General features: G+C 35.1%; 1 protein-coding gene across 2 annotated transcripts in view; it reads right to left on the reverse strand.

Moving 5' to 3' along the window:
• CUL5 (cullin 5) overlaps window positions 1-27,355 on the reverse strand; it is a 95,937-nt gene that overhangs the window by 25,892 nt on the left and 42,690 nt on the right. Inside the window, exons 1-7 of one of the 2 annotated variants that reach the window (XM_029208006.1) lie at window positions 25,704-25,845; window positions 25,442-25,583; window positions 23,893-24,038; window positions 23,730-23,810; window positions 4,083-4,176; window positions 2,563-2,693; window positions 2,199-2,306 (exon numbers count right to left, since the gene is read on the reverse strand). In XM_029208006.1, the coding sequence (XP_029063839.1) occupies window positions 2,199-2,306; window positions 2,563-2,693; window positions 4,083-4,176; window positions 23,730-23,810; window positions 23,893-24,038; window positions 25,442-25,583; window positions 25,704-25,733 (732 nt within the window). In that variant the 5' untranslated portion in view covers window positions 25,734-25,845. Of the gene's footprint in view, window positions 1-2,198; window positions 2,307-2,562; window positions 2,694-4,082; window positions 4,177-23,729; window positions 23,811-23,892; window positions 24,039-25,441; window positions 25,584-25,703; window positions 25,846-27,355 lie in introns of those variants that run through there. The other variant, XM_029208005.1, reaches the window with a different exon arrangement.

Consider the following 27,355-nt stretch of genomic DNA (forward strand, 5'->3'; position numbering starts at 1 on the left):
ATCCTGCCCTCCTCCTGGAAAGTGCTTTTTCCACTTGTTTTCTAGCACAGCACTCTCCTGGTCATTCCACTCATTCGCCTCTCTCCTCAGGAAAGATGGCTGGTTCCTTATCGTTATGATAACTAACTTTAAAATGCCCCAGACCAGTCCTTAGATCTCTTCTCTTTGCTATCTTCACTCTTACTTTGGAGATCATAGCCACTGTCAGTGCTTTAAAAACCATCTATATGCTGAAGCTCCCAGATTTATTTTTGCAGGCCCGTCCCCTCCCTTAAGCTCCAGATTTGATGTTGCCATATGGATGTTTAATAAGCATTTCAAAGTTAACTTGTCCAGAACTGAGTTCCTAATCTCTCTTCAACCATCTCCCCAAAACCTGCTTCTCACAAAGTCTTCATCTTCTCTCATCTCAGCAAGCATATACTTCTAATTGATCAGAACAAAAATCTGAGTGTCATCCTTGACTGATATCTTTCTATCACATTCCACATCTGATTCCATTAGCAAGTCCTGTATAGCCTATTTTTACAATATAATCAAAATCCAACCACTTTTGACTACCTTCACCTACTATCAGAGCTTCCATCATTACTTAACTGAATTACTTAAATCGATTCTTAACCCATTTCCTTGCCTCCTCTCTGGCCCCCTTCAGTCTATTCTTTTTGCAGCAGGCAGGTGATCCTGATAAAAATGTAAGTCAGATCCTGTCATTTGGTTCAAGATATTTCTATGACTTTCTATCCTACTCAGAGTACAAATGAAACTCCTTACCATGGCTCAGTCTTACATGATCTGGCCTCCTGTTATCTCTGACTACTTATCTCTGATTTCCTACTATTCTCCCCCTCACTCAATCCACTCTGGCCACAATGATCTCTTTCTTCTCTGGTTCTGGAACATGACAGGTATAATCCTGCCTTAGAGCCTTTGCATTTGCTCTCCCCTCAGGCTAGAGTATTATTCCCTCAGAGAGCCACATGACATATTCCTTAATCAACTTCAATCTTGATTTGAATGTCACCTCATATAAAGCCCTTTGCAGGCCACTCAATTTAATATTTCAAATGATCTCATTACCTCCATACTCCCTTAACCCATTTCCTACTTTATCTACCTAGGTACCTACCTATCTACCTTTCTTTCTACCCAAATATTTATCTAAAGGTAGACAGTAATTTTTAAAAAATGCTACTGGAGAAAGTTGATTGTGTTTTTAGAGTCTAGAAAATAATTTCACTTGGGAAGTAAGGAAAGGTAGTTGAAGAGGGGGAAAAACTAATGGTAATTCTAGTGATAGGTTTATGATGTTTAAAAAGATACGGGGCTTCCCTGGTGGTGCAGTGGTTAAGAATCCACCTGCCAATGCACGGAACACGGGTTCGAGCCCTGCTCTGGGAAGATCTCACATGCCGCGGAGCAACTAAGCCCGTGCACCACAACTACTGAGCCCGTGCTCTATAGCCCGTGAGCCACAACTACTGAGCCCTCGCGCCACAACTACTGAAGCCCACACACCTAGAGCCCATGCTCCGCAACAAGAGAAGCCACCTCAAGGAGAAGCCGGTGCACCACAACGAAGAGTAGCCCCTGCTCACCGCAACTAGAGAAAGCCCACGTGCAGCAATGAAGACCCAACGCAGCCAAAATTAAATAAATAATATAATAAAATAAATAAATTTATTTTAAAATAATAAAAATAAAAAGATAATGACTCTAAGGATAATACTGTTTCATTATCATTATCCTAGACTATAATGATGGGAAAGAAGGTATGGAAAGCAAGAATAAATGTGATACAACTCTCACAAGAGCCCTATGAAAGGAAACAGGACAGAGAAATCAATTCTGCTTGGGATAGGATGTGGGGGGAGGCAGAGTATCAAGGAAATTCCAGGAGAAGTATACTTTGAGCTGAGTCTTAAAGGAAGGATAAATAAGAATTCAATAATCAATAATATTCAAAAACAGGAAGACATTCTTGAAAAATTAAGAAAGCAACTTTCTAGCTAAATTCTGGTTCACAAGCATACCCAGTGCTTACAAAAGCATATAAGAAACCAAATATAATATGGTTGCCCTCCACTGATGAAAAATCAGAGTTGCTAGGTTTTTTAGTTTGTAATTTAATAGCATCATGATGCAAGTTTCTTATTAAAATTAAATTATGACAAGTGTTAACATACAGGAATATATACCTTGTCTCTTGCAGTAAGAAATCGTGGATCATCTTGAAAAGCTTCTTTGACAAGTCTACTAAATCTATTAAACAGTGTAAGTAACTGCTCAACATATTTCTCAGAGTCCTAAAAATAAAGTGTTGTATATTAAGTTGAGTTTAAAACAAAAATACAAAAAATGAGAAAATATAAACATAATTTTCATAACACACTATAGCTTTAAAATTTGGTAACTTTTCTGAAATATTTTTTTCTTATTAAGAAAGGTGTTCCAGCGTTACTGTTTTGCCATCAATTTAAAATACCCGATTTTAAATACCTTATCCTGCATTTACAAAATAACTTTGATATATGTCTATCATTGTCATTGAGGAGAACTTACAGTAGTAATAGTTTCAGCAGCTGCTACCATATCTGCCAGGCCTGCACTGATGATATGTTCCTCCAAGTCTTTCAACATTGGCTCTATCCCATTAGGAACTTTGTCCATTAATGAAAACATCAAATGTAATTCTGAAACGATAGAACACACCCATGTAATCATTTCATCCATCAGAACAGACTTTCTCTTTGATTTGTATCATGGATCTAGAATGCCTATGATAATAAGAGTGTGGGGAAATATTAGCTGGAAGTTGATAGCTTTAATAGTATTCTGTGGGTGCAATTAGTTTAGGACTTGTTATTGTTAAGTACTATAACTTCCTGATCTACCATATCAGTCTGACAAAAATTATTTTTAAAAGAAACTCTAATTAAAGTGATCACACACTGCAAAACCCAACTCCTCTTAAAAGGTGAGTCATTTGACCTTCAATGCAATGGAATATATTTATTCTAAGAAATACAAAAGTTTACACAGAAAATTAGTTACATTTCATAAAGTAGATGCAATGTTCAATACACAGTCACATCACTAAGGGGTAAAATACTGTCCTCAGATTGTTCAGAGTAACAAGGTAATATAAAACTGTATTCATAAAGAATTTTTCAGTTTGCAAAAAGCGCTTTCTCCTATTATCCCATTTAATTGACCTTCACAATAATCTTACCTCACAGAATGGTTACCACTAAATAAATCCTTCTGAAGTGAGTCCACCTTGGATCAGACATAACTCTACTTAGTTTGGCATACAGAACTTCAAATATTTCATTTATGCCAAATGAGAAACTTGCTTTTACTCCAAAATACTTCTGAAGAATGTAAGACTTAAGTGAACTGAAAAACGTACTTGAAAGACAACTAGAGATTAAATAGGACCTTGCAATTTTATGCAATGAAATCTAGAGAGTAATACATCAAAATGTTAAAAGTGGTTGTCTCTGAGTAGTAAGTATATGGGTAATTTTTACTGTATGCTTTTTGGTATTAATGTACTTGTTACCTCCCAAAACAGAACTTTATCATATTTAAGTAATAAAAAAATAACATTTAAGTAATAAAAAATACACTTCAGAAATCTTAAATTATAAGATATTTTGGGGGAGAGGGATGAAGATTACCAACATAGAGTGTTTTATTACTTTTTAAAAATATTTGCCACAAGGTTCCACACAAAAGTCAAAATACCTAGTTCTATCCTATACCATACGTTTACCATTTAAATTAGCCTTTAAAAGTAGCGTCCTACTTTTGGGAACAAATTGAAATTCGCATGTGAGCGCACACAAACATACTGATACCTAAGGGGGAGAAATGCTTAAAATATAAATTTATAAAGAAGATTTTCTTTACAGTGTTTCTAACTATGCTAAATATTTTTATCATTTTCTTTACGCAGTTTGCCATAACAAAAATACCTATGTATAAAAGAATGATCTAACAGCAATTTACTAAAAGTGATGTGCTTCAAAGATATCCTCTTAAAAGAGTATGAGAACTTTATGTGATGTTTTACCTACTTTCAGTTTCATTTCTCTTGATCATGCCTTGGCACTCTGCTAAGATAGTCTCTTTAAAGGATGTCACCAGGGCATTTACACAGCATTCCATGAGCTGAAATACATCAAAAATTGGTCAAGGCTATTATAAGCAACAATAAGGCACAGATCTATTCCACTCCATTTTGCTTCATAGTCCCACAAAACCACAATGTTCAACAACAACAAAAAACTAAGAATACTGAAAGTAGATTTTACTTACCTTTACTAGAGGATTGTTGAAGATGGATACTCTATTTTAGTTTACCAAAGCATACTTCCCCCTAAGGAAAAGGCTATAGAACTTAGGTTCTCTTTAGAAATTTTAATGAAAGTCCCCAACAAGGGGAGGAAAAAAACTTTTTAATCTACAAAACAAACTGAAAAACTAAACTTTAATGAACTCTCATCTGGAGAGAACCTGTGTTGGAATTAGATTCTAAAATGCTAGAAGTATGAACATCCATTCAACACATAGTAGGTTTCATTGCTGTGAGCACCAAAGAAGTGTTAGGATACAAAGAATAAGCTATAACCTCTGCTTTGGAGAAAATCACTGTCTTATTGAGGGTGGGGAGGGAAGCAAACTTTAATAAATACAACTCAGTTAAGTGGCAAAACACACACACACACAAACAGAAACAAACAAAGGAACTACTATTTTTTTCTGGGTAGTTAAAAAGGTCTCATCCACAAGATGAAATCTAAATTGGATATTGAAAAGTACAAATCTTAAAATGGATTGGGTATTCTAAGAAAAAAAAGCTGAATATGAAGAGAGTGGGAGAGAAAGGTAGACTGGAGCCAGATTATGAATGAAAATCTATGGTTTGGGATTTTACTCTATAGGTAGGGAAGGTTTTAAACAGAAGATAAACGTAACAAGCTTCTATTCCCCCACCAAGTCATTTTTAAAAGGTCAGTCTAATGTCAGCAAGGTAGGTGGTACTGAGTGGTGGTGGGGAGACTGGCAAACATGGCTGTTGAAAGATTGCAAGTAAGATGGTCAGGGTCTAATGTTCTGGCTGGCTCCACTCCATCACTGCTCCTTCGTGTCATATATTTACTCTTCTTGCAGGTATCAAAATGAACAGGTTGTGATTACTAACACAAGGTACACTAAGGCTGATACCTCTCTTCTGAAAAACAGATCATCTGTCTGTATTAAGGAAGGGAATTGTATGTGCCTTAAAAGTTCTTTGCTAAAAATTCCTCTTGGAATTGACATAATGTTGTTATATTACTGAAGTTAAATTTATGTAATGGAGATTCATTATATCACTGTTTCCACTTTTTAAAATGTTAAAAAAGTTTCCATAATAAAAGGAATTTTTTCAGATCCCTCCCTCTATGAGAATTACACTAATGACTTTAAAGTCCATGTATGTCAATTTCTGTCCTAAGAAGAACATACATATGAAATGGTTGAGAAATTTCTGCCAAGGTGGGAAGCTCTGCCCCAATTACTGAGTAATCTCATTCTATACCAGCCCTGGAATATGCACAATGGAACACGCCCACCTTTGACAGAGAATAGGTAAATCTAACTATATACAACTAATGAAGAAGAAACAAAGTGCAATCAGATTAAGCTCTGTTTTCTAAAATAATCTCTGTTTTCTGTTTCACTGAAAATTTACACTTGAACATAATCTAGTTCAGGAGTAGTCCAAATTTTGCAGACTCCAAAAATCACGTGTCATGTGTTTCAAACTGTTGTGAAACAGCTTGTTTTTTTTTAAAATATAGAACAGAAAAAAAAAAATCAGAGTGCATCACATATAAAAACAACGAATATTATTTCATAACATTGTTTCAGATATGAGCAAATAAACAAAGCATATACTTAGTCACAATAAAAAATGTATTTCTTATTGTGGGTTACAATGAGGATTTAAAGGAGAGACTAGGGAGGCTAGGTGTCCAGTGGTTAGGACTCGGGCTCTCACTGCCATGGGTCTCGGTTCAATCCCTGGTCAGAGAACCAAGATCCTGCAAGCCACGTGGTGCGACCAAAAAAATAACATAACATAACATAACATAAACGAGAGGCTAAATTGACAAGATAGCTGAAGTAAACTGAGCAGAATTTGGTAACTGCTTAGATGAAAGGAGTTAGGGATATAAAGGTTACTGAAACACTTTCTAGCTTGAAAGGTTAAACAAGTTATTATAATAACAAACATCTTTTAATGAGCACCTACTCTGTAAATGCTTTACATACATTATCTGATTAACCCATATGTCATTTAACTCATGAAAACCTTATGAAGCAGATATTTAACATATGAGGAAACAAGCTTACAGAGGCTAAGTAACTTACAAATGTTACACAATTAGTTCATAAGGTCTTGAGCTGTAATATGAGGCCAGGTATGTGACTCCAAGCCTACAACTTTTGATACTACATTAAGAGAGCAAGTATATATTTAGTAATGGCTATGTGCTCAGAAATGAGTTAAGTGTTGTAAGGAATAGAGAAGATAAAACATGGTTTATACACTCAATGCTCTTACAATCCAGTTTGGGATATGTAACTATAGTGTATCTAAAATGTGTGCATACTTCATACATAACAGAGGTATATGAAAAGTTCAATTTCACCAATAAAGCAAAGAGATGGAAATAAACACATTATTACTACACTATAAATAAACTTCACAAGGACAGAGACTGTGTTCCATCCAGCTACATATTCATGGACTCAACACATTTGGTGCTTGATAAATAACACAACAAAGTAGCCTATAATTTGCTACTAAATCAAGTTGTAGAAACAATTGGTACAGTGGGAATTCAAATAACAGGAAATGGATGAAGGCTAGAGTATTTGGGGAGACTCGCAAGATGGGCTTTAAGAATTCTGAAGGATTTGAATAGGCAGAAAAGAAATGTAAAACATTACTTAAAGAGAATGAATCCAAGAAAAAAACGAATAGAATGAGGTATATGAATAAGAAAATATTCCTTATTGGGTAGAATGACTCTTACTGGACAGTATTAAGTTAGAAAAATAAGTTATGGCCAAATTATGAAGGGCCTTGAAAATCAGAGATAGGAAATCAAGATACTATGGTTTTTTGAATAAAGAAGTAAAATAATGAAAGAGTAGCCTCAACTCACAAAAGAAGAAATACAAATGGTCCATAATAAGAATAAAGTAGTAGAAAATCCAATGTTCTTAATGATAGGAACTAGCAGATGGATATTCCCTTGAATTAAACAATTAATGTCAATCCTAAAAAATAAAGATACCCAGCCTCATTAGCATTTTTTTTTTTTTTTGGGCTGCACCATGCAGCATGTGGGATCTTAGTTCCCCAACCAGCGATCGAACCCGCGCCCCGTGCATTGGAAGCGCAGAGTCTTAACCACTGGACTGCCAGGGAAGTCCCCTAGTAATTTTTAAATGCACATTAAAAAATATTTTAAAATCTACGATACTGGGAAATTGGCAAAATTAATAGACTGAAAAAACCCAGATCAGCAAAGATAAACAGGTATATTGTTAATGGGAATCAGAATTACAACATTTCTGAAAATCAGTTTGGTCTTATATAGCAATCTGTAAAAGGTGCATACCCTTTGCTTCAGCAATCTCATTTCCAGGAAACTCCATTCTAATAGAATGCCACATGTAAGAAAGATGTATACATAAAGATTTTAAAAATATATCAGGATATAAGATATAAACATGTAAATACATTCCAGGAAGTACTATTTATTAAAAAAAACCATAATAATAACAAATAATAATGAAAATTCCCATCATTAGAGAAGTAGTTAGGTATATTATAGTACATATATATGATGAAATATATACAGGCAATAAAAGTAATGTTATAATATAGAAGTGTTTAGAGTAAAAATGTACATCATAACGTCTTTAAATGCTAGAGGAAAGGAAGAAAGAGAGAAAAGAAAGAAAAGATGGAATTCCCTGGCAGTCCAGTGGTTAGGACTTGACATTTTCACTGCCAGGGCCCAGGTTCAATCCCTAATCAGGGAACTAAGATCCTGCAAGCTGCACAGCCCGGCCAAAAAAAAAAAATTTTTTTTTAATTTAAAAAAAATAAAGAAAAGAAGGAAAGGGAAGGGAAGGAAATGAAAAGAGAGGAGAGGAGGAAAGGGGAAAAAGGAAAGAAAAGAAAAAAAGGATCAACCAAGCAAGTATGACAAAATGATGATCATTGTTGCTGGTTAGGTTTGGAGGGTGGGGTTCATTATACTATTTTCTCTACTTCTGAAAATATTTGAAAAGTTTCATAACAAATATTTTTTTAAAAAATAAAGAGAAGGGCTTCCCTGTTGGCACAGTGGTTGAGAGTCCGCCTGCCGATGCAGGGGACACGGGGTCGTGCCCAGGTCTGGGAAGATCCCACATGCCGCGGAGTGGCTGGGCCCGTGAGCCATGGCCGCTGAGCCTGTGCGTCCGGAGCCTGTGCTCCACAACGGGAGAGGCCACAACAGTGAGAGGCCCGCGTACCGCAAAAAATAAATAAATAAATAAATAAAAATAAAGAGAAGAATCATGGTATAGATCCCTGTGTATTGAAAATCCTTTAGAAAACTATTTTATGTAGGCAAAAAGAAGAAAGGGAGGTTGCTTGATAGAGTTCTCTCCTTATCTCCAAAGAGTCTTGTCTTAACAAGAGGGTCAGTTTCTTGAGGGCAGGGACCATTTTATTCCTCTTTTGTATTTTTCTCCCCATCATTTACCAAAGTTCTACATACAGAGTCAACCCTGAGTATATACTTGTTATTTGAAAAATACGTCTTGAATGGAAAGGATAGTGATAAACCATCTCTCTCACCTTGTATTCCCTTTCTGTCTCCTTTTGCTAGCTTCCGTGAAGAAAAAAACTTTTTGCCATATGTCATCAACTCCTGTATTTTGCCTTCTAAATCCATAGCAATCTCCCCAGAGGTCTGCAAGGTGAAACACTTTAACTATCAATGTGCTTGATGTTTTACCTTCCTTTATAGCAAAACTCTTCAAAGATGATGCCTGCCATAAAACACAGCAGGCACTCAGTATTTGTTGAATGAATGAATGCACAGCTCTGTGAAGATGAGAAAGGTGGGATACGTAGGCTAACTGATGTACTAGAGTCTTTTTTTAGTGATATTCAATTTGCACAATGCTACTTCACTGAAGTTTAATAAAAACAATAGGAACAGTTCTGATTTTTGTTAGTTATGTAATTCCCTATAAGTTATAATTTGCTTTTGCCTTAGCTATAAAATAGAGGAGTTGAATTAAAAATCATCCTAGATTACTCCACCTTAAGATTCTACTTTATCATTATCAGGTCTCTAACCATACAAGGATATGGTTATGTATTCAAGAATTCATTTATTCCATGTGTGGTAGGCTATTCTCAAAATTAACTTCTTTTTTTTTAAAGGTTTTTTTAAACCTTTATAACCAGTGTTTCTTGCTTCACTTCTCAACTAGTTATACAAGTAACTCTCTACATAGACAATGGAGTCAGACTCACCCTGGCTTTTTAAATACCACCCTTAATATACTTAAATACTGAAGGTTAACAAGTACTTTACTTACTTTAATGTTAACAACTTATGACTTGTGACCTTGTTGCTAATTCCATTTTTTATCAATATTTTGCACAGGTAGCAAAATAGTGTCTATCTGTCTGAGAATCAGTAAGCAACGTCTGTAAACCACAGCCCTAAACAGTAAAAACTACCATGCCAGGCACAGCACTTAATGTTTTGATATAGTAGTTCATTAAACACAAGTGGGTATTACCCCACTTTACAGTTAGGAAAACAAGGATTACAAAGGTTGAAGAAATTGACAAAGGGCACACAGCTGGTAAAATGACAATGGAATTCAAATCCTCATCTTCCAACATGTATGTCCCTAACCAGTGTAATACACTGCTTCCCTATCAGAGCTCTGGTCAATGAGAAGAAATGAAGACCTGCCATCACCATTTCACTCTCTATTCCATTATTCCACTGTATAAACAATCCATTTTATTCTAGTGTTACTTTGAAGATAGGAACCCGTTCTACCTTCTTATCCCCACTAGCACAAGGCCTGACATAGTTTAGGTGCACAATAAATGACTGCCTTCAGGTAAAACCAAGCTATACAGGACTATCACCTAAAATACTAATAGCCACAGAAAAAAATTTTTAAGTAATTTTTAAAAATATTTTTTCTCATTCTTTTCTTACTGTTACGTGTCACTTTTCTGTCAATGCCTCTTCAAACAGCACAGCTCTGAAGCCTCTTACCTGGTTTTACTAATATACGGTGCTCATTTGCTAGAGGCCCATCCAGTGATAATCAAGCTCATTAGAATTGTGTTGGGGCTAAGCTGGATCTGGGTGGGGCTAAGTTGTTCTCCTATAAGCAAAAGTTGAAGACTGGGCCTGTCAGACACCTAATGCAATGCAGCTGCTCAGAACTCTTGGCCTAACTTACTGTTTAAGTTCTCCACTGAACTGCAAGTAGCTAAAGTTGCTAAAAGGGTTATCTTCTGGATGAGTCAAGTATTACTATATCATACCTACTACAAACACATTGACAACTCAAGCATGCTCGCACATGTGTACAAAGACACACACACAAAGCATTTGATCCAAGTTTGGGCACTCAACCCAAGCTAGGCCAATTACAGCTAGGCTAATTAACACCGGTGGAACAAGACTCCTCTCAGGTCACAAACTGGAGGGACAAACTGGCAGCATTCATGGTCCTGACTTCAATTTAACACAGGTTCATTGGTGACACAGATACCATGAGCAGTATCACTATAGATGATATAAATTTCCAACAGTGAAAAAAATTTAAGATTCCAAACAAAAAATATATTTTCATTGCTCAATTTACACAACAACATACCTAGAAAATGAAGTGTATTACTAATATCGTGCAAAAATGCTCTGGTTTAAAAGTAAAATGAAATTAAATTCTAGACTCAGATATCTAAGTGTAAACAAGATTTTCATTTACATGAGTGGCTACGGGAGCACTGAATATTATTTTTGGGATATGGGCTAATTCTTATTTATGTGGGACAGTCTGAGCACTGTGAGACATGTAGCATTCCTGGACTCCATTCACTAAAAATCAATCATTGTGACAACCAAAATAAAAAAAAAGCCTCCACAAATTTCAATAACACTCTCTGGAGGTAGATACTATCTTCATTGAAAATCTCTGGCCTAGAGATTTCAGTTCAAAATATCAATATATTAGCCTATCCAAACAGCATAACTCACTTTTCTTCGATTCATCTCTATTAGAATCTGCTGTACTGACAACAAGCAAATCCAAATGAAAGTTGAATTAGGATAAATCTATAAAAGGATCCTAAAAATATTGTTATTACATGCTAAACCAAACATTTAAACATTTTATGTATAAAAAACAGAAATATCTTGAGAGTAACTTTTATTGGCTATATAGTATATGTCAAAATCCCTTTGGGGTATAAATTTTTATCCATTAAAAATGGGACTTTGGGACTTCCCTGGAGGTCCAGTTGTTAAGACTCCACACTTCCATTGCAGGGGGCACGGGTTCAATCCCTGGTTGGGGAACTAGGATCCCACATGCTGCACAGTGTGGCCAAAAAAAAAGGCAGGGGGACTTTCTGTTCTATCCTAAAATGAAAGAATGCTATTATGTTAGGAACTCTGTTAATGTGATTTCCTGAATTAGTTCAATGGAGGAAAATGCCACATGATCATCTCCATTAATGCTTCCTAAATAATAAAGGCATTCTTCACAATATTCTTTATTTTTTTACATTTTATTTTGATTTTAGCCTTACATATAAGTTGTAAAAATAGCAGAGAGTACCTATACATCCATCACCCTATTTCCCATAATGGTAACTTTTTACATAACTACAGCACAACTATCAAAACCAGGAAAATAATATTAGTACAATATTAATTAACTACAGACCTTATTAGAAATTCACAAGTCTTTCCTATTCCAGGATGCTATCTACAAACCCAGATTACATTTTGTTGTTAGTTTTACTAGTCTCCTCCAATCTGTGACAATTTCTTGGTCCGTGTGTGTGTGCTATGATCTGGACACATTTAATTTTTATTGGCATATAGTTGCTTTACAATGTTCTGTTAGTTTCTACTATACAGCAAAATGAACCAGCTATACATATACATATATTCCCTCTTTTTTTTGGATTTCCTTCCCATTTAGGTCACCACAGTGCATTAAGTAGAGTTCCCTGTGCTATACAATATGTTCTCATTAGTTATTTATTTTATACACAGTATCAATAGGGTATATGTCAAACCCAATCTCCCAGTTCCTCCCATCCTCCTCTTTCCCTCTTGGTATCCATACATTCGTTCTCTACCTCTGTGCCTCTATTTCTGCTTTGCAAACAGATTTCATCTACACCATTTTTCTCGATTCCACATACGTACGTTAATATACGATATTTGTTTTTCTGACTTCACTCTGTATGACAGTCTCTAGGTCCATTCACATCTCTACAAATGACCCAATTTCATTCCTTTTTACAGCTGAGTAATATTCCATTGTATACACGTACCATATCTTCTTTACCCATTCCTCTGTTGATGGACATTTAGGTTTGCTTCCATGTCCTGGCTATTGTAAATAGTGCTGCTGAGAACATAGCGGTGCATGTGTCTTTTTGAATTATGGTTTTCCCTGGGTATATGCCCAGTAGCGGGATTGCTGGGTCATATGTTAGTTTTATTTTTAGTTTTTTAAGGAAACTCCATACTGTTTTCCATTTACATGGCTGTATCAATTTACATTCCTACCAACAGTGCATGAGGGGTCCCTTTTCTCCACACGCTCTCCAGCATTTGTTTGTAGATTTTTTGATGATGGCCATTCTGACCCGTATGAGGTGATACCTCATTGTAGCTTTGATTTGCATTTCTCTACTAATTCATGATGTTGAGCATCTTTCCACATGCCATCTGTATGTTTTTTGGAGAAATTTCTATTTAGGTCTTCCACCCATTTTTTGATTAGGTCGTTTTTTTCTATATTGAGCTTCATGAGCTGCTTGTATATTTTGGAGATTAATCCTTTGTAAGCTGCTTTGTTTGCAAATATTTTCTCCCATTCTGAGGGTTGTCTCTTTGTCTTGTTTATGGTTTCCTTTGTTGTGCAAAAGCTTCTAATTAGGTCCCATTTGTTTATTTTTGTTTTTGTTTCCATTACTCTAGGAGGTGGGTCAAAAAAGATCTCACTTCAATTTATGTCAGAGTGTTCTGCCTATGTTTTCCTTTAAGAGTTTGATAGTGTCTGGCTTTACATTTAGGTCTTTAATCAATTTTGAGTTTATTTTTGTGTGTGGTGTTAGGGAATGTTCTAATTTCATTCCTTTACATGTCCAGTTTTCCCAGCACCACTTATTGAAGAGGCTGTCTTTTCTCCATTGTATTATATATTTTTGCCTCCTTTGTCATAGATTAGGTGACCATAGGTACGTGGGTTTATATCTGGGCTTTATATCCTGCTCCATGGATCTATATTTCTGTTTTTGGGCCAGTAACATACTGTCTTGATCACTGTAGCTTTGTAGTATAGTCTGAGGTCAGGGAGCCTGATTCCTCCAGCTCCGTTTTTCTTTCTCAAGACTGCTTTGGCTATTCAGGGTCTTTTGTGTTTCCACACAAATTGTAAAATTTTTTGTTCTAGTTCTGTGAAAAATGCCATTGGTAATTTGATAGGGATTGCACTGAATCTGTAGATTGCTTTGGGTAGTATAGTCATTTTCACAATATTAATTCTTCCAATCCAAGAACTTGGTGTATCTCGCCATCTGTTTGTGTCATTTTGGTTTCTTTCATCAGTATCCTACAGTTTTCTGCATACAGGTCTTTTGCCTCCTTAGGTAGGATCTTGACACTTTTAAAGAATAGTAGCCAGTTATTTTGTACACTGCCCCAAAAATAGGGATTGTCTAAAATTTTCTCATTAGAATAAGAGTACTAATTTTTGACAAGAATACAACAGAAATGATTTTGCACTCTTTTTAGTGTATCATATGAAGGGGTACATAATATCAATATGTCCTATTACTGGTTATGTTAACCTTGATCACTTGATTAAGATAAGTGTTTTTTGGGTTTCTCCATCGTAGTAACTATTTTTCCCTTACCAAATATCTTGAGGAAGATACTCTGAAACTGTCAATTCTACCTCAAACCTTTGGCCACTGATTTTAGTATCCATTAGTGGAGCTTGTCTGCAACAACTATTAGTGTGATCGTACCTAATAGTGATCGTCAATTTCCCTCCACATTTTTAGAGAATTCTTCTCTAAAACTCTGAACATTTTTCATGTATGATGGCCAGTATTAAGTATATAGCTGCATCTTTTTTCCAACGTTTTTCTACCAGATATTTATCATTTTTTGTTCCCCAATTTTTAAAAGTTCTTTATATAGTAGAACTTTATATAGTAGGGATATTGGGCTTTTGTCTGTGACATATATTTCAAATACTTTTTCCCAGGTTGTGAGCTGATTTTTAACTTTGCTGATTGTGCTTTTTGCAATTACATACTTTTTAATTTTTAAAATTATTTTAATTTATTTTTATTGAGGTATAATTGCCATATAACATTAGTTTAAGGTGTGCAACATAATAGATAATTGTATACACTGTGAATTAAGTCACCACAATTAAGTCCAGTTAACATACATACATAACTACATAGTTAAAAATTTTATTTTCTTATGAGAACTTTTAAGATTGCAAATTTTTTAGTGTATAGTCACATTTGTCAGTCTTTTCTTTTACTGACTCTGAACTCTGAGTCATAAAAAAAACCCTCTCTCTACGCCAAAGTTAAAGAGGAATTCTTCTAGTACTTGTATGATTCCATTTTTAACACGTAGATCCCTGATCTATTTGGGGTTTATTTTTCTGAATGGTGTAAAATACAGATCTAAAGATCTTTTTCCAAGTATCTGCTGAGTCATCCCATCACCATTTTTTAAAAAGTCCATCTTTACCGCCACTGATTTGACATGCAACCTTTGTCATATATAATTCTGCACTTTCTATTCCATTCCACTAGTCCACTATCTATTCATGGGTCAATATCACACTATTTTTTTAAATTTATGTATTTTTATTGAAATCAATTCATAGTTGATTTAAAATATTGTACTACTTTCAGATAGGTGAACAGTTAGTTAGGTATACAGCATAGTGATTCAGTATTTTTGCAGACTATACTCCATTATAGTTATTATAAGGTAATAGATAAAATTTCCTGCACTATACAGTATATCCTTGCTTTTTTTTTTTTTTTTTGCGGTACACGGGCCTCTCACAGTTGTGGCCTCTCCCGTTGTGGAGCACAGGCTCTGGACATGCAGGCTCAGCGGCCATGGCTCACAGGCCCAGCCGCTCCACAGCACGTGGGATCTTCCCGGACCGGGGCACGAACCCACATCCCCTGCATCGGCAGGCGGATTCTCAACCACTGCGCCACCAGGGAAGCCCGCTTATCTATTTTATATACAGTAGTTTGTATCTGTTAATCCCATACCCCTAATTTATCTCTCCCCTCTTCCCTTGCCCCTTTGGTAACCACAAGTTTGCTTTCTATATCTGTGACTCTGTTTCTGTTTTGCATATTTGTATCATTTAGATTCCACATGTGATGCCATACTGTGCATGTCTTTCTCTGTCTGATTTATTTCATTAAGCATAATGATCTCTAGGTCCATCCATGTTGCTGCAAATGGCAATATTTCATTCTTTTTTATGGCTAATATTCCATTGTGTGTGTGTTTGTGTGTGTGTGTACACATACACCCCACATCTTAATCCAATCATCTGTTGATGGGTACCTGGGTGGCTTCCATGTCTTGGCTATTACAAATAGCACTGCTATGAACATTGGGGTGCATGTAACCTTTCGAATTAAGAGTTTTCATCTTTTCCGGATACATAACCAGGAGTGGGATTGCTGGATAATATAGTAACTCTATTTGCAGTTTTTTAAGGAACCTCCATACTGTTCTCCATAGTGGCTGCACTAACTTGCATTCCCAACAACAGTGTACATGAGTACCCTTTTCTCCACATCCTCTCCAACAGTTGTTATTTGTGAACTTTTTGATGATAGCCATTCTGATAGGTGTGAGGTGGTACATCAGTGTAATTTTGATTTGCATTTCTCTAATAATTAGCAATGTTGAACACCTTTTCATATGCCTTTTAGCCATCTCTATGCCTTCTTTGGAGAAATATCTATTCAGGTCTTCTGCCCATTTTTGATTGGGTTGTTTCTTTTTCTGATATTGAGTTTTATGAACTGTTCCTACATTTTGGATATTAACAAATCCTTGTTAATCCCTGTCGGCTGCATCATTTGTAAATATTTTCTCCCAGATTGTTTTCATTTTCTTGATAGTTTCCTTTGCTGTGCAAAAGCTTTTAAGTTTAATTAGGCCCCATTTGTTTATTTTTGCTTTCATTTCTTCTGCCTTGGGAGACTCATCCAAGAAAATATTGTTACGATTTACGACAAAGTGTCCTGAATATATTCTCTTCTAGGAGTTTTATGGTTTCAGGTCTTACATTTATGTTTTTAAATTACTTTGAACTTATTTTTGTATATGTGTGAGGGAATGTTCTAATCTCATTGTTTTACACATAGCTATATAGTTTCCCCAGACACCACTTGTTGAAGACAGTGTCGGATTGCTTTGGCAATTCGGGGTCTTTTGTGGTTCCATGTAAATTTTAGGATTATTTGTACTAGTTCTGTGAAAAATGTCACGGGTATTTTGAATAGGGATTGCAGTAAATCTGTAGATTGCTTTGGGTAGTATGGCCATTTTCAAAATATTAATTCTTCCAATCCAAGCAAGCATGGGATATCATTCCACTTCTTCGAATCATCTTCAATTTCCTTCATCAATGGTTTATAGTTCTCAGAGTATATGCCTTTAATCTCCTTGGTTAAGTTTATTCCTAGGTATTTACATTTTTTGATGTAATTTTAAATGAGATTGGTTTTTAAATTCTCTGATATTTCATTATTAGTGTATAGAAATTCAACAGAAATAGAAATACATTAATCTTGTATTCTGCAACCTTGCTGAATTCATTTCTTAGTTCTAACAGTTCTGGGGCGGAGACATTATGGTTCTCTATACAGAGTATCATGTCATCTGCAAACAGTGACAACTTTACCTCTTCCCTTTAAATTTGGATACCTTTTCTTTTTGTCTTACTGCTGTGGCTAGGACTTCCAACTAGGTTAAACAGAAGCAGTTAGAATGGGCATCCTTATCTTGTTCCTGAATTTAGTGGGTAACCTTGCAGCTTTTCACCATGGAGTACTATGCTGAGGGTTTGCTGTAAATGGCCTTTGTTATGTTCCCTCTATACCCACTTTGATAAGAGTTTTTACTATGAACAGATGTTGAATTTTTTCAAATGTTTTTTCTGCATCTACTGAGATGATACTGTGATTTTTATCTTTCCTTTCTTTAATGTGGTGTATCACACTGATTTGCATATGCCGAACCATCCTTGTGACACGGAAATGAATCCAATTTGATCATGGTGTATGATCCTTTTTACATATCGTTGTATTCGATTTGCTAATATTTTGTTGAGGATTTTTGCATTTGTATTCATGAAAGATATTGGCCTCTAATTTTCTATTCTTGTAGTGTCTTTGTTTGCTATTGGTATTAGGCCTCATAGAATCAATCTGAGAGTGTTCCCTCCTCTTCAATTGATTTATTTTTTTATCTCTGTGGTATCAGTTGTTCTTTCTCCTCTTTCACTTCTTATTTTGTTTATTCGGATCCTATCGGTTTCTTCTTTGTGAGCCTGGATGAAGATTTATCAATTTTGTTTATCTTTTCAAAAAAACAGCTCTTCGTTTTAATAATCTTTTCTTTTGGTTTTTTTAATCTTTATTTTTTTTCTCTATGATCTTTACTATTTCTTTCCTTCTCCTGACGTTAGGCTTTGTTTGCTCTTCTTTTTCTATTTCTTTTAGGTGTTAGGTTACGTTCTTTGAGATTTTTCTTGTTTCTTGAGAAAGGCCTGAAGTTGCTATGAATGTCCCTCTTAGAACTGCTTTGCTGCATCAGATAGATTTTGGAAAGCAGTGTTTCCATTTTCATTTGTCCAGATGTATTTTCTGATTTCCTCTTTCAGTTTCATCATTGACTCACTGGATTTTTAGCAGCATGTTGTTTAGTCTCCACATGTTTGTTATTTTCCCACTTTTCTTTCTATGGTTGATTTCTAGTTTCACACTGTTGTGATTAGAAAAAACTCTTGATATAATTTCTATCCTCTTAAATTTGTTAAGTCTTGTTTTGTGACCTAGTATGTGACCTATCCTGGAAAGTGTTCCATGTGCACTTGAAAAGAATGTTTATTCTGCCCTTTTTTTTTTGATGGAATGTCCTGTTGACAACAATTAAATCCAACTCATCTATTCTGTCATTCAGGATCTTTGCTGCCTTATTGTTTGGATGACATGTCCACTGATGTCAGTGGGGTCTTACTATTACTGTATTAACTGTCAATTTCTCCCTTTATATCTGTTAGTATTTACTTTATACTTAGGTGTTCCTGGATTGGGTGCACATATGTTAACAAGTATAATATCCTCTTCTTCTATCAATTCCTTTATCATTATATACTGCCCTTCTTTGTGATTCATCACGACCTTTGTTTTAATTTTTTCTGAAATGAGTATTGCTACCCCTGCTTTCTTATCGTTTCTGTTTGCATGAAATAACTTATCCCATACCTACTTTCAGTCTGTGTGCCCTTCATCCTAAAGGGAGTCTCTTATAGCCAGCATACTGAAGGGTCTTGTTTTGTAATCCAATTAGCCTATTTTTTTTTTTTTAATTTATTTATGGCTGTGTTGGGTCTTAGTTGCTGCACACAGGCTTTCTCTAGTTGCAGTGAGCAGGGGCTACTCTTCGTTGCAGTGTGCAGGCTTCTCATTGCAGTGGCTTCTCTTGTTGCAGAGCATGGGCTCTAGGCATACAGGTTTCAGTAGTTGTGGCAGGTGGGCTCAATTGTTGTGGCTCACAGGCTCAGTAGTTGTGGCACATGGGCTTAGTTGCTCCATAGCATGTGGGATCCTACTGGACCAGAGCTCAAACCCTTGTCCCCTGCACCAGCAGGCTGATTATTAACCACTACGCCACCAGGGAAATCCCATCCCTCCCTATGTCTTTTGATCAGTGCATTTAGTCCACTGACATATAAAGTAATTATTGGTATGTGTTTACTTAGGCCCTTTTATTACCTGTTTTCCAGGTGTTTTTGTAGTTCTTCTCTGTTCATTTCATCTTCTTTTTGTTTCTTCTATTGTTATACCACACCACTTAATTACAGAGAATTTATATAGTATGTTTTATGTCTGGTAGGGCTAGTTCTCTTCAAAGTTTTTATTTTCCAGTGTTTTCCTGGCCATTCTTACATGTTTATTTTTCCACATGAACTTTTTTTCAACTTGTCTAATTTCAATGAATAGTTTTGGTATTTTTATTGGAATTACAGGAAATATATAAATTAATTTAGAGAAGAACTGATATCTGTACCATTTCAAGTCATAGAATTTAAGAATAAGAGATATCTCTCCATTTTTTCAAGTCTACATCTGTCTCTTTGGAGTGTCTAAAACTTTTCCTCTTACAGGTTTCACACATTTCTTACTAGATTTTTCCCAAGTATTTAATTTTCTTTGTTGCTACTATAAGTAAGGTTTGCCCTAACCTTATATCTTCTGTTTATTATTTGTGTATATGAAGACTGATATTTGTATGTTAATTTTATATCCTGCCACTTTCCTGAATTACTTTACTGTTTGAGTTTTATCATCAACTGTGGAGTTTTCCAGACAAAGTACTATCATATCATCTCTAAAATGAGACAGTTTTCCTTTTGGCTTACCCATTCTATGCCTCTAATTGATTTCTGTAGTTTAACTACATGGGCTAATACTTCTAATGCGCTGTTCAATAGAAGTAGAAATAGTGGGTGTCCTTGCCTTGTTTATGATCTTCATGGAAATGCCTCTAATGATTCTCCATAAAATAAGATGGCTTTAGGGCTAAGGTAGATAATTCCTGATAATATTCTTAATAAAAAAAAAATAAGTACTTTCTTAGCATCATAAAATGCATACATCATGCCAGAAAGAAGCATCATGCTTAATGGTGCTTTAGAAGCACCATTTAGAAGCACTCCTATCAAACATTGAAAGAAGACAAGGATCCCCAATATTATTAACATTTTCCTAAAATAAACCATTAACAGATTTAATCAACTGAAGGAAATAAGAGATATTAATGTTACAGAGATATAATCAGATGTTTAGAATACCCAAAAGAACAAAATAAAACTCTTATAAACAAGGAAGGAATTCAGTAAGCTGCTAAGCACTATATGAACATTACTTGAAATGTATATTTGGCCTTTATTAGGCCTGGCCTCACAACTGGGTACTACTTAGGTGAGACTTGCTCTATTATACAGAACACTGGTCCAGGAATTTGTTTTCCTAGGATATTGAAAAGTAATCAGGTTTAGAAGATTAAGATCAAGACTTACAACATTCAAAAAAGGTAAGTGATAAATCATAATAATTTCCTAATTTTCAGAGAAAACACAAATGTCGAAAATGTACATACTTTAATATTAAATTCTGGTGTGCAACATTATGTAGCCCCATATGAGCTGATAGGTAATTGTCTTCCACTAGTAATAGCTTAATAGGTAAGGAGAGATGAAAACTATTATCAATAAAGCATTAAGATATAGCATAGCATGTTCTAATGGCTGATAATTCCTGTAAGACAGAATTTAGGGCAGTAAGTCTGCTCCGAATAATTTTCAATTATGGAAGTGACTTTTCTTAGTAACTATTCAAATAATACTGTTCATACTTTATGCATATTAAATTAGAACCCCGGACTTGGTGATTTTTTGGTTTACTGTTCCTTCCATTACAACATACTTCACTTTAACACACCATTTCTCTCTGGAAACAGAAACTGTAAATTAACAAATATATAACAAATATTATGTATATAGTATAATGGCCTTAGCTCAGTAAGGTATATAATACAGTAGTGTATCTGCATTAAGCCTTAAATTCCCAATGTTACAATTAATTCTATAGTTTTCATGCTTAATGTCTTCTCTGCACCAAATTTTCCTGTACAGACTATATAGTGGTCACTGATTAATATTAATCTATGTTCTTAAGAGATAGGAAAGTGATAACCTTTGGAAAAAAAAGATGGTAATAATACTGTGGAGGGAGCATGATGGAATGTTTCTTACTTGCTGATAATTCTTTTTCTGGTAATTTCACAGGTATGTTCACTTTGTGATAACTCACACTTGAGATTTTTGTAACTTTTCTGTATATATGTTATACTTCAATCAAAATAGTTGATTTAAGAAAAATAAGCAGAAAATCAAAAAAAACCATACAAACAGACCTCTTACTTCCCCAATAAGGCACAATTTCTTTGCAAGCACATTATATTGCACTTAGGGTCTTTGTTGAAACAAAACAAAAACTTATCTTTAAACTCTAGAATCATTCAGCTTGGTAAGATGTTCACACTCGGTATCCATGGAAGCGCAAATTCACATCTTCTATTTCAAATTTTCCCAAAATGTGTGTGTGTATTTTAAAGTAGAAAGGGAGACTTAACTGTTCTATACAAGTTTTCATGTGTATTTGTTTATCTCTACCTTTCTCATTCTCTTTTTCTTGCTCTCTCTTGTTCACTGTATTAGTTGGACCTCTATAGTTGAACTTATTTAAGTTTACTATAAATATGATACAACTAAGATGTATAAAATAGAGTATAAGAATAGAAGAACAACTCTATCTTACAAACTTACAACATCCCCATCCAGGAGGTATAGGCCCACCAATCAATTCAAAATATTCAAATCCCTCTAACTAACCTCATCTTTTTTCCCTCACAACGAAGATTTATTCTTATACCTGATCTTCCCGCAGCAGCACAATTCTCCCAAGCCAAAACCTTAGAAACACTGTTAACTCAGTTCTCTCCAACATCAGCCCCATTCATATTACAATGTTCAACCTCTGGGAAGTCTGTCTCTACCCTCTTTCTTTCCATTCCCATTGCTATAACCCTACCTGGCACTCCTAATACCTTGCTTGAATTATTGCAAAAGCCTCCCACTTCCTATTCCAAGCTATTCTCCACTCCAATTTTTAAAAATTTATTTATTTGGCTGTGCTGGTCTTAGTTGCAGCACACAGGATCTTCAGTTGTGGCATGCGTGACCTAGTTCCCTGACCAGGGATCGAACCCAGACCCCATGCACTGCGAGCACAGAGTCTTAGCCACTGGACCACCAGGGAAGTCCCCCCCACTCCAATTAATCTTTCATACTGACACTAGATTAATTTTTCTGACGGATTAAGTTTGAGCATAGCATTATTTGTTTAAAAAATATTCAATGGCCTCCCTACCTTCTGAATGAAGTTCAAGCCTGGCTTTAAATCTCTATAGAGAACTTCGATAAGCAACCACTAAATCTGCCCCCTTCTCTGGCCAATATCAGAGTTATATGAAAGAGGATACATACTGTACACAATAAAAAGCAAAACAAACAAAAAAGGGAAAAACAATCCAACTCAGTCCAATTTCTGAACAAATAAACATGACTATCACTCAAGATGGAAGAAGCCAAAGAAAAATCAGAAGTAAGAAAAAAAGAAATCCCATCCATAGTTGAAAAATGTCTGGTTGTAAGCAAACTGGAATGTTACTTCTTTGAATGTGAATATAAATCTAGTTTGTAGGCTCCAAAGACTGAAAGGAACTGGAAGAAATATTATTGCTATATTTGAGCAATTTCTAAGACTCTATCCAAACTTGATTCTTAAATTCCTTAACAAAGCACACTAAGGTCATCATCCATGTAAAAGAAAACACCAGAATAGACACTGTAGCATGGCTACTACCTCTGATCATTTCTTTCTTTTAATGAGGAACTTACAACATAAAATAAATAAAAACTATTTAAAAGACTGATGTTCTCTTATCAAGTAATTAATATTTTATCTCATGACAAGAAAAGTTTGAAAACACCCTCACATAAAAAGAAGAAATATCCCCTAGTAGTAACGGTTTGGTGCTCATTCATTCAGTATTCGCAGCCACTATTTTACAGAATGTAATTACCATCAATACTGAGAATCAACTGTATCTCTCAGGAGCATACTTTACTTGATACCTGAAAATCCCTAATATGGTTAACTTTAGGTAGGCACAAAACATAATAGAAGGAGATTGATTAAAAATTAAGTACATTAAATTTAGAAAAGTCTAGAGCAGGGATGGCAAACAGATTTTATCTTGCACATTAGCTCTGAAGAACAATGAGTTCTGAGTAACGTGCCTTCTGAAGTTGTACTTTGGTTCACTAGGAACGAGTACTAAAATCAATTAGTAATATTGGTCACAGAAGTGAGAAAGGATAAATAATGTTACTTGCTTCATGTATATACCACCCCTGGGCTACTGTACTTCAAATAATCTCAAAGAATAAACAAGTACAAAATTACTTACTGCTTCAACAGAGTTACATTCTCGCCTTGTTTCTAAATAACGTAGGGCTCGTTTTTCTTCTTCTTTTAATTTAGCATCTGCCTGTCCAGAAGCAAAATAGCAATCATTTTAAGAAAATCAAGAAAATAGCTCAAATTACCACATATACTAAGTTCTCACTTACATATTTCATATAATTCTGTACACCATTTTGTTGTAAATATGAAGGTGCCTGTGTTCTATAAAATCTCTCTGTTGAATCCAAGTATGCCTTCTCAAAATTGTCCCTATAAATTTGAAGCTTATCCTCTGGATTAGAACAAAGGTTAACTGAAAAACAGAAAATAAAATTTTACTCTAATTATGATTCAAATCAGTATTTTGAGTACAATAAATGAAATAACAAATATTGAGGAGTCATGTTCAAGGAACTGTGACAATGCTCAAGAGAACATAAAGCCATGAAAGACAAAATCCTTCTTTATAAGAAACTTAAAAATAGTACAGAGTAGTAAAGTGACAAATAGTATAGATAACATGAACTATTTTATTTTTGAATAGGAAAGAGACTGACTTCAAACTGGATGATCAAGAAACCATTCACAGAAAAGATGGGATTTGAATTGAGTCTTTAGGAACAAAGTAGGATTTACACTGATTAGTAAAGGAAGTAAATATTCAGAAGTAGAACAACACAAGATCAAACTGAGGTATAACAACGAGGTTGTCTGCGTGGATTGTAAGGTTAATAGAAGGTAAGGTAGAATAGTAAGTTAGGAATGGTTATGGAGAACCTCAAATCTCTGGCTAAGTAACCTGAATTTAGCATGGCCTACCACTAAATGGGTAAGAAAAACACCAATAAAATTATATTTAAAAATTAATCTTGTGAAAGTATAAGGGCTAAATGATAGCAATAACATCACTATAAGAAGACTGTTTGAAAAGTCTAGAAGTAGAATTCAAAGAAGTCTTAACTGGTGGCAGTTGAAATAAAAAGAAATAAATTTCAGGGACATGGCTAATGAAAATCTAGACTTGATACCTAAAGAAACACAATGGCAATGGAGAAAGCAAGTCAAAGATAAATAAAGGTTCATTTATATAAAACTTTCTTATCGGCAACTATTTTGCATCAGGCATTCTATGTTCAGTAAAGATATAGTGTCAAGAACACAGTTAAATACACTGAAGTATTACGACAGAGAAGCACAGGTACTATGAAGCACCTAACCTACTCTGGGAATTAGGAAAGGCCTCCACGAAGAAACAGAGAATGAGGATGAGTTAGCAAATAAAAGAGGAAGAAAAGTATTCTGGTCAGAGGAAACAGCACATTTGATTGAACGAAAAATGAGAGTATCACTATCAGACACTGAAAAGTTTAGAAATTCCAGAATGTACACATGGAATAAACTGATGTCCTAAAAATATAAGTGTAAAACCAGTTACCTTTCATAAGCTAGAGACTCGAATCTACATTTCTCTAATATAGGTTGCTAAAGATTCACTAGCCAAGAAATGAGTGAAATGGAGAAAATAAATATTAACCACACGAATATAAACTTTTGTAGCTTTCATTAAAACAGAATATCTTTTATGTACTCTTAATTTCATGTGGCACTAAAAGTAGATGCGACTATATTCTAATAAACATAACTCTGAGACTACTATTCTATAATTGTCTTAATTTCCATGAAAAGGAAATTTGATCATAAAGGTTCAGAACATACCATAGGATTCTCTTACTCCAATGACAAGCTGAGAATCAAAAGCTTCTCCTAATCTTTCAGCATGTACCAGCTTCATTGCACTATCTTGAAGTCTGTTTTTTATATTTGAAAAGATTGACTCATTCCATGTATCAAGCATGAGCTAGGAAAAAAAGAAGAAAATATGCCATCATTTCAATTATTAATATACCAAGTACCATAAACACACACAAAAAATTTTAAGTACAAATGCTAAAAAAGGAAATAAAATTCTTAGACCTACATTCACTTGAATACTACAGGAAAGCAACATATTTATTTATTTATTTTTATTTTTGGCTGCTTTGGGTCTTCGTTGCCATGCGCAGGCTTTCTCTAGTTGTGGTGAGCGGGTGTTACTCTTCATTGTGGTGTGTGGGCTTCTCATTGCGGTGGCTTCTCTTGTTGCGGAGCACAGGCTGGGCGCACTGGGCTTCAGTAGTTGCAGCATGTGGGCTCAGTAGTTGGCGGCACTCAGGCCCTAGAGCACAAGGGCTTCAGTAGTTGCGGTGCATGGGCTCAGCAGTTGCAGCACGTGAGTTCTAGGGTGTGCGGGCTTCAGTAGTTGTGGGACACAGACTCAGTAGTTATGGCTTGTGGGCTCTAGAGTGCAGTCTCAGTAGTCGTGGTGCAAGGGCTTAGCTGCTCTGCGGCAGGTGGGATTTTCCCGGACCAGGGATCAACCAACGTCCCCTGCACTGGCAGGTGGATTTGTAAGCACCGCGCCACCAATGAAGTCCCAGGAAAGCAGTATATTTAAATTTGGTAACTATCACGTGGTAAATACTGACAAAAGAACAAGTGTTTCAGAATCAAACACAACTGGATTTGAATTCCAGCTGTTACTTATTTGCCTGCTTTCTCTTCTGTAAAATAGTGAAAATAACAGTACAAATTTCAAGTGGTTGTTGTAAAAATTAATATGGTAATACATGGAAAATGTCACTTTCCCTACAGTTCCAAGGCTGTATTTCAGAGATACTGATGTGTTTGGGATGGTCATATGAATGTTTGTACAAATATATGATAAATGTGAAAAGGACCAAATGAAAATATGTTTGATAATGAATCTCAAAAAGAAAAGAATATACAAATCCACACTATGGATGTTCTGTTTAAATGATGAAAATGGCATATACGTATTCATGAGTATGCTGTCAGCATTAGTACAAATTTTAAGGCTGGGAAGGGGCAACAAGGTCCAAGACACTATTGAAATGCCTGAGCTGATTGCTAGAACCATCACAGCAAGCAGTGAGTTGTTCAAAGTTCAAATGGCATTTTTTACTTTTCAAATCTGTGGTTCCATTTGATTCTCACAAGTAGAAATATATGTGTGTGTATGTGTATGTGTGTGTGTGTGTGTGTGTGTATTTATGAATATGAAAAATGAGGACAGCAAGCTTAGGACATTATTGACTGAAGAATTGAAAGGGAAACCTGGGACTCTTCAATTTCAGAGCTGAGTTCTTTCCATTAATTCATGAGTTGTTACTGGGCACAGAGCTTTTAACTAGAAACTAGGCAAAATATGAAAATAAACATGGTACATTCTGAGTTTATAATAACTAGAATTAAGTAAAAAAATGATAGATGACAGCAGTTTAGCCACAATTAAACACAAAGATACCAGAAGGTAACCTAATAAGGAAAGACTTTTTGAACAGAAAAAAAGTAATTGAATTTATAGAAAGGTAAAAGTACAGAGAAAGAATAATGAAATAAAATTATGAAGATAAAACTAGGAAAAGGAGAAAGTGAAAAGGAAAAGCAAATGAGGTAATGTTTGAAGACACAGATTTACAGCTTAAGACCACATAAAAGATGAAAGAGAACTGAAGCTAAAAAAAGACGAAAGAAAACTAATATTATTCAATAAAACCTGGCAAAAGCTGA

Source organism: Monodon monoceros, unplaced genomic scaffold, assembly GCF_005190385.1.
Source record: "Monodon monoceros isolate NGI ecotype Baffin Bay Population unplaced genomic scaffold, NGI_Narwhal_1 Super_Scaffold_7, whole genome shotgun sequence".
Classification (NCBI taxonomy): domain Eukaryota; kingdom Metazoa; phylum Chordata; class Mammalia; order Artiodactyla; family Monodontidae; genus Monodon; species Monodon monoceros.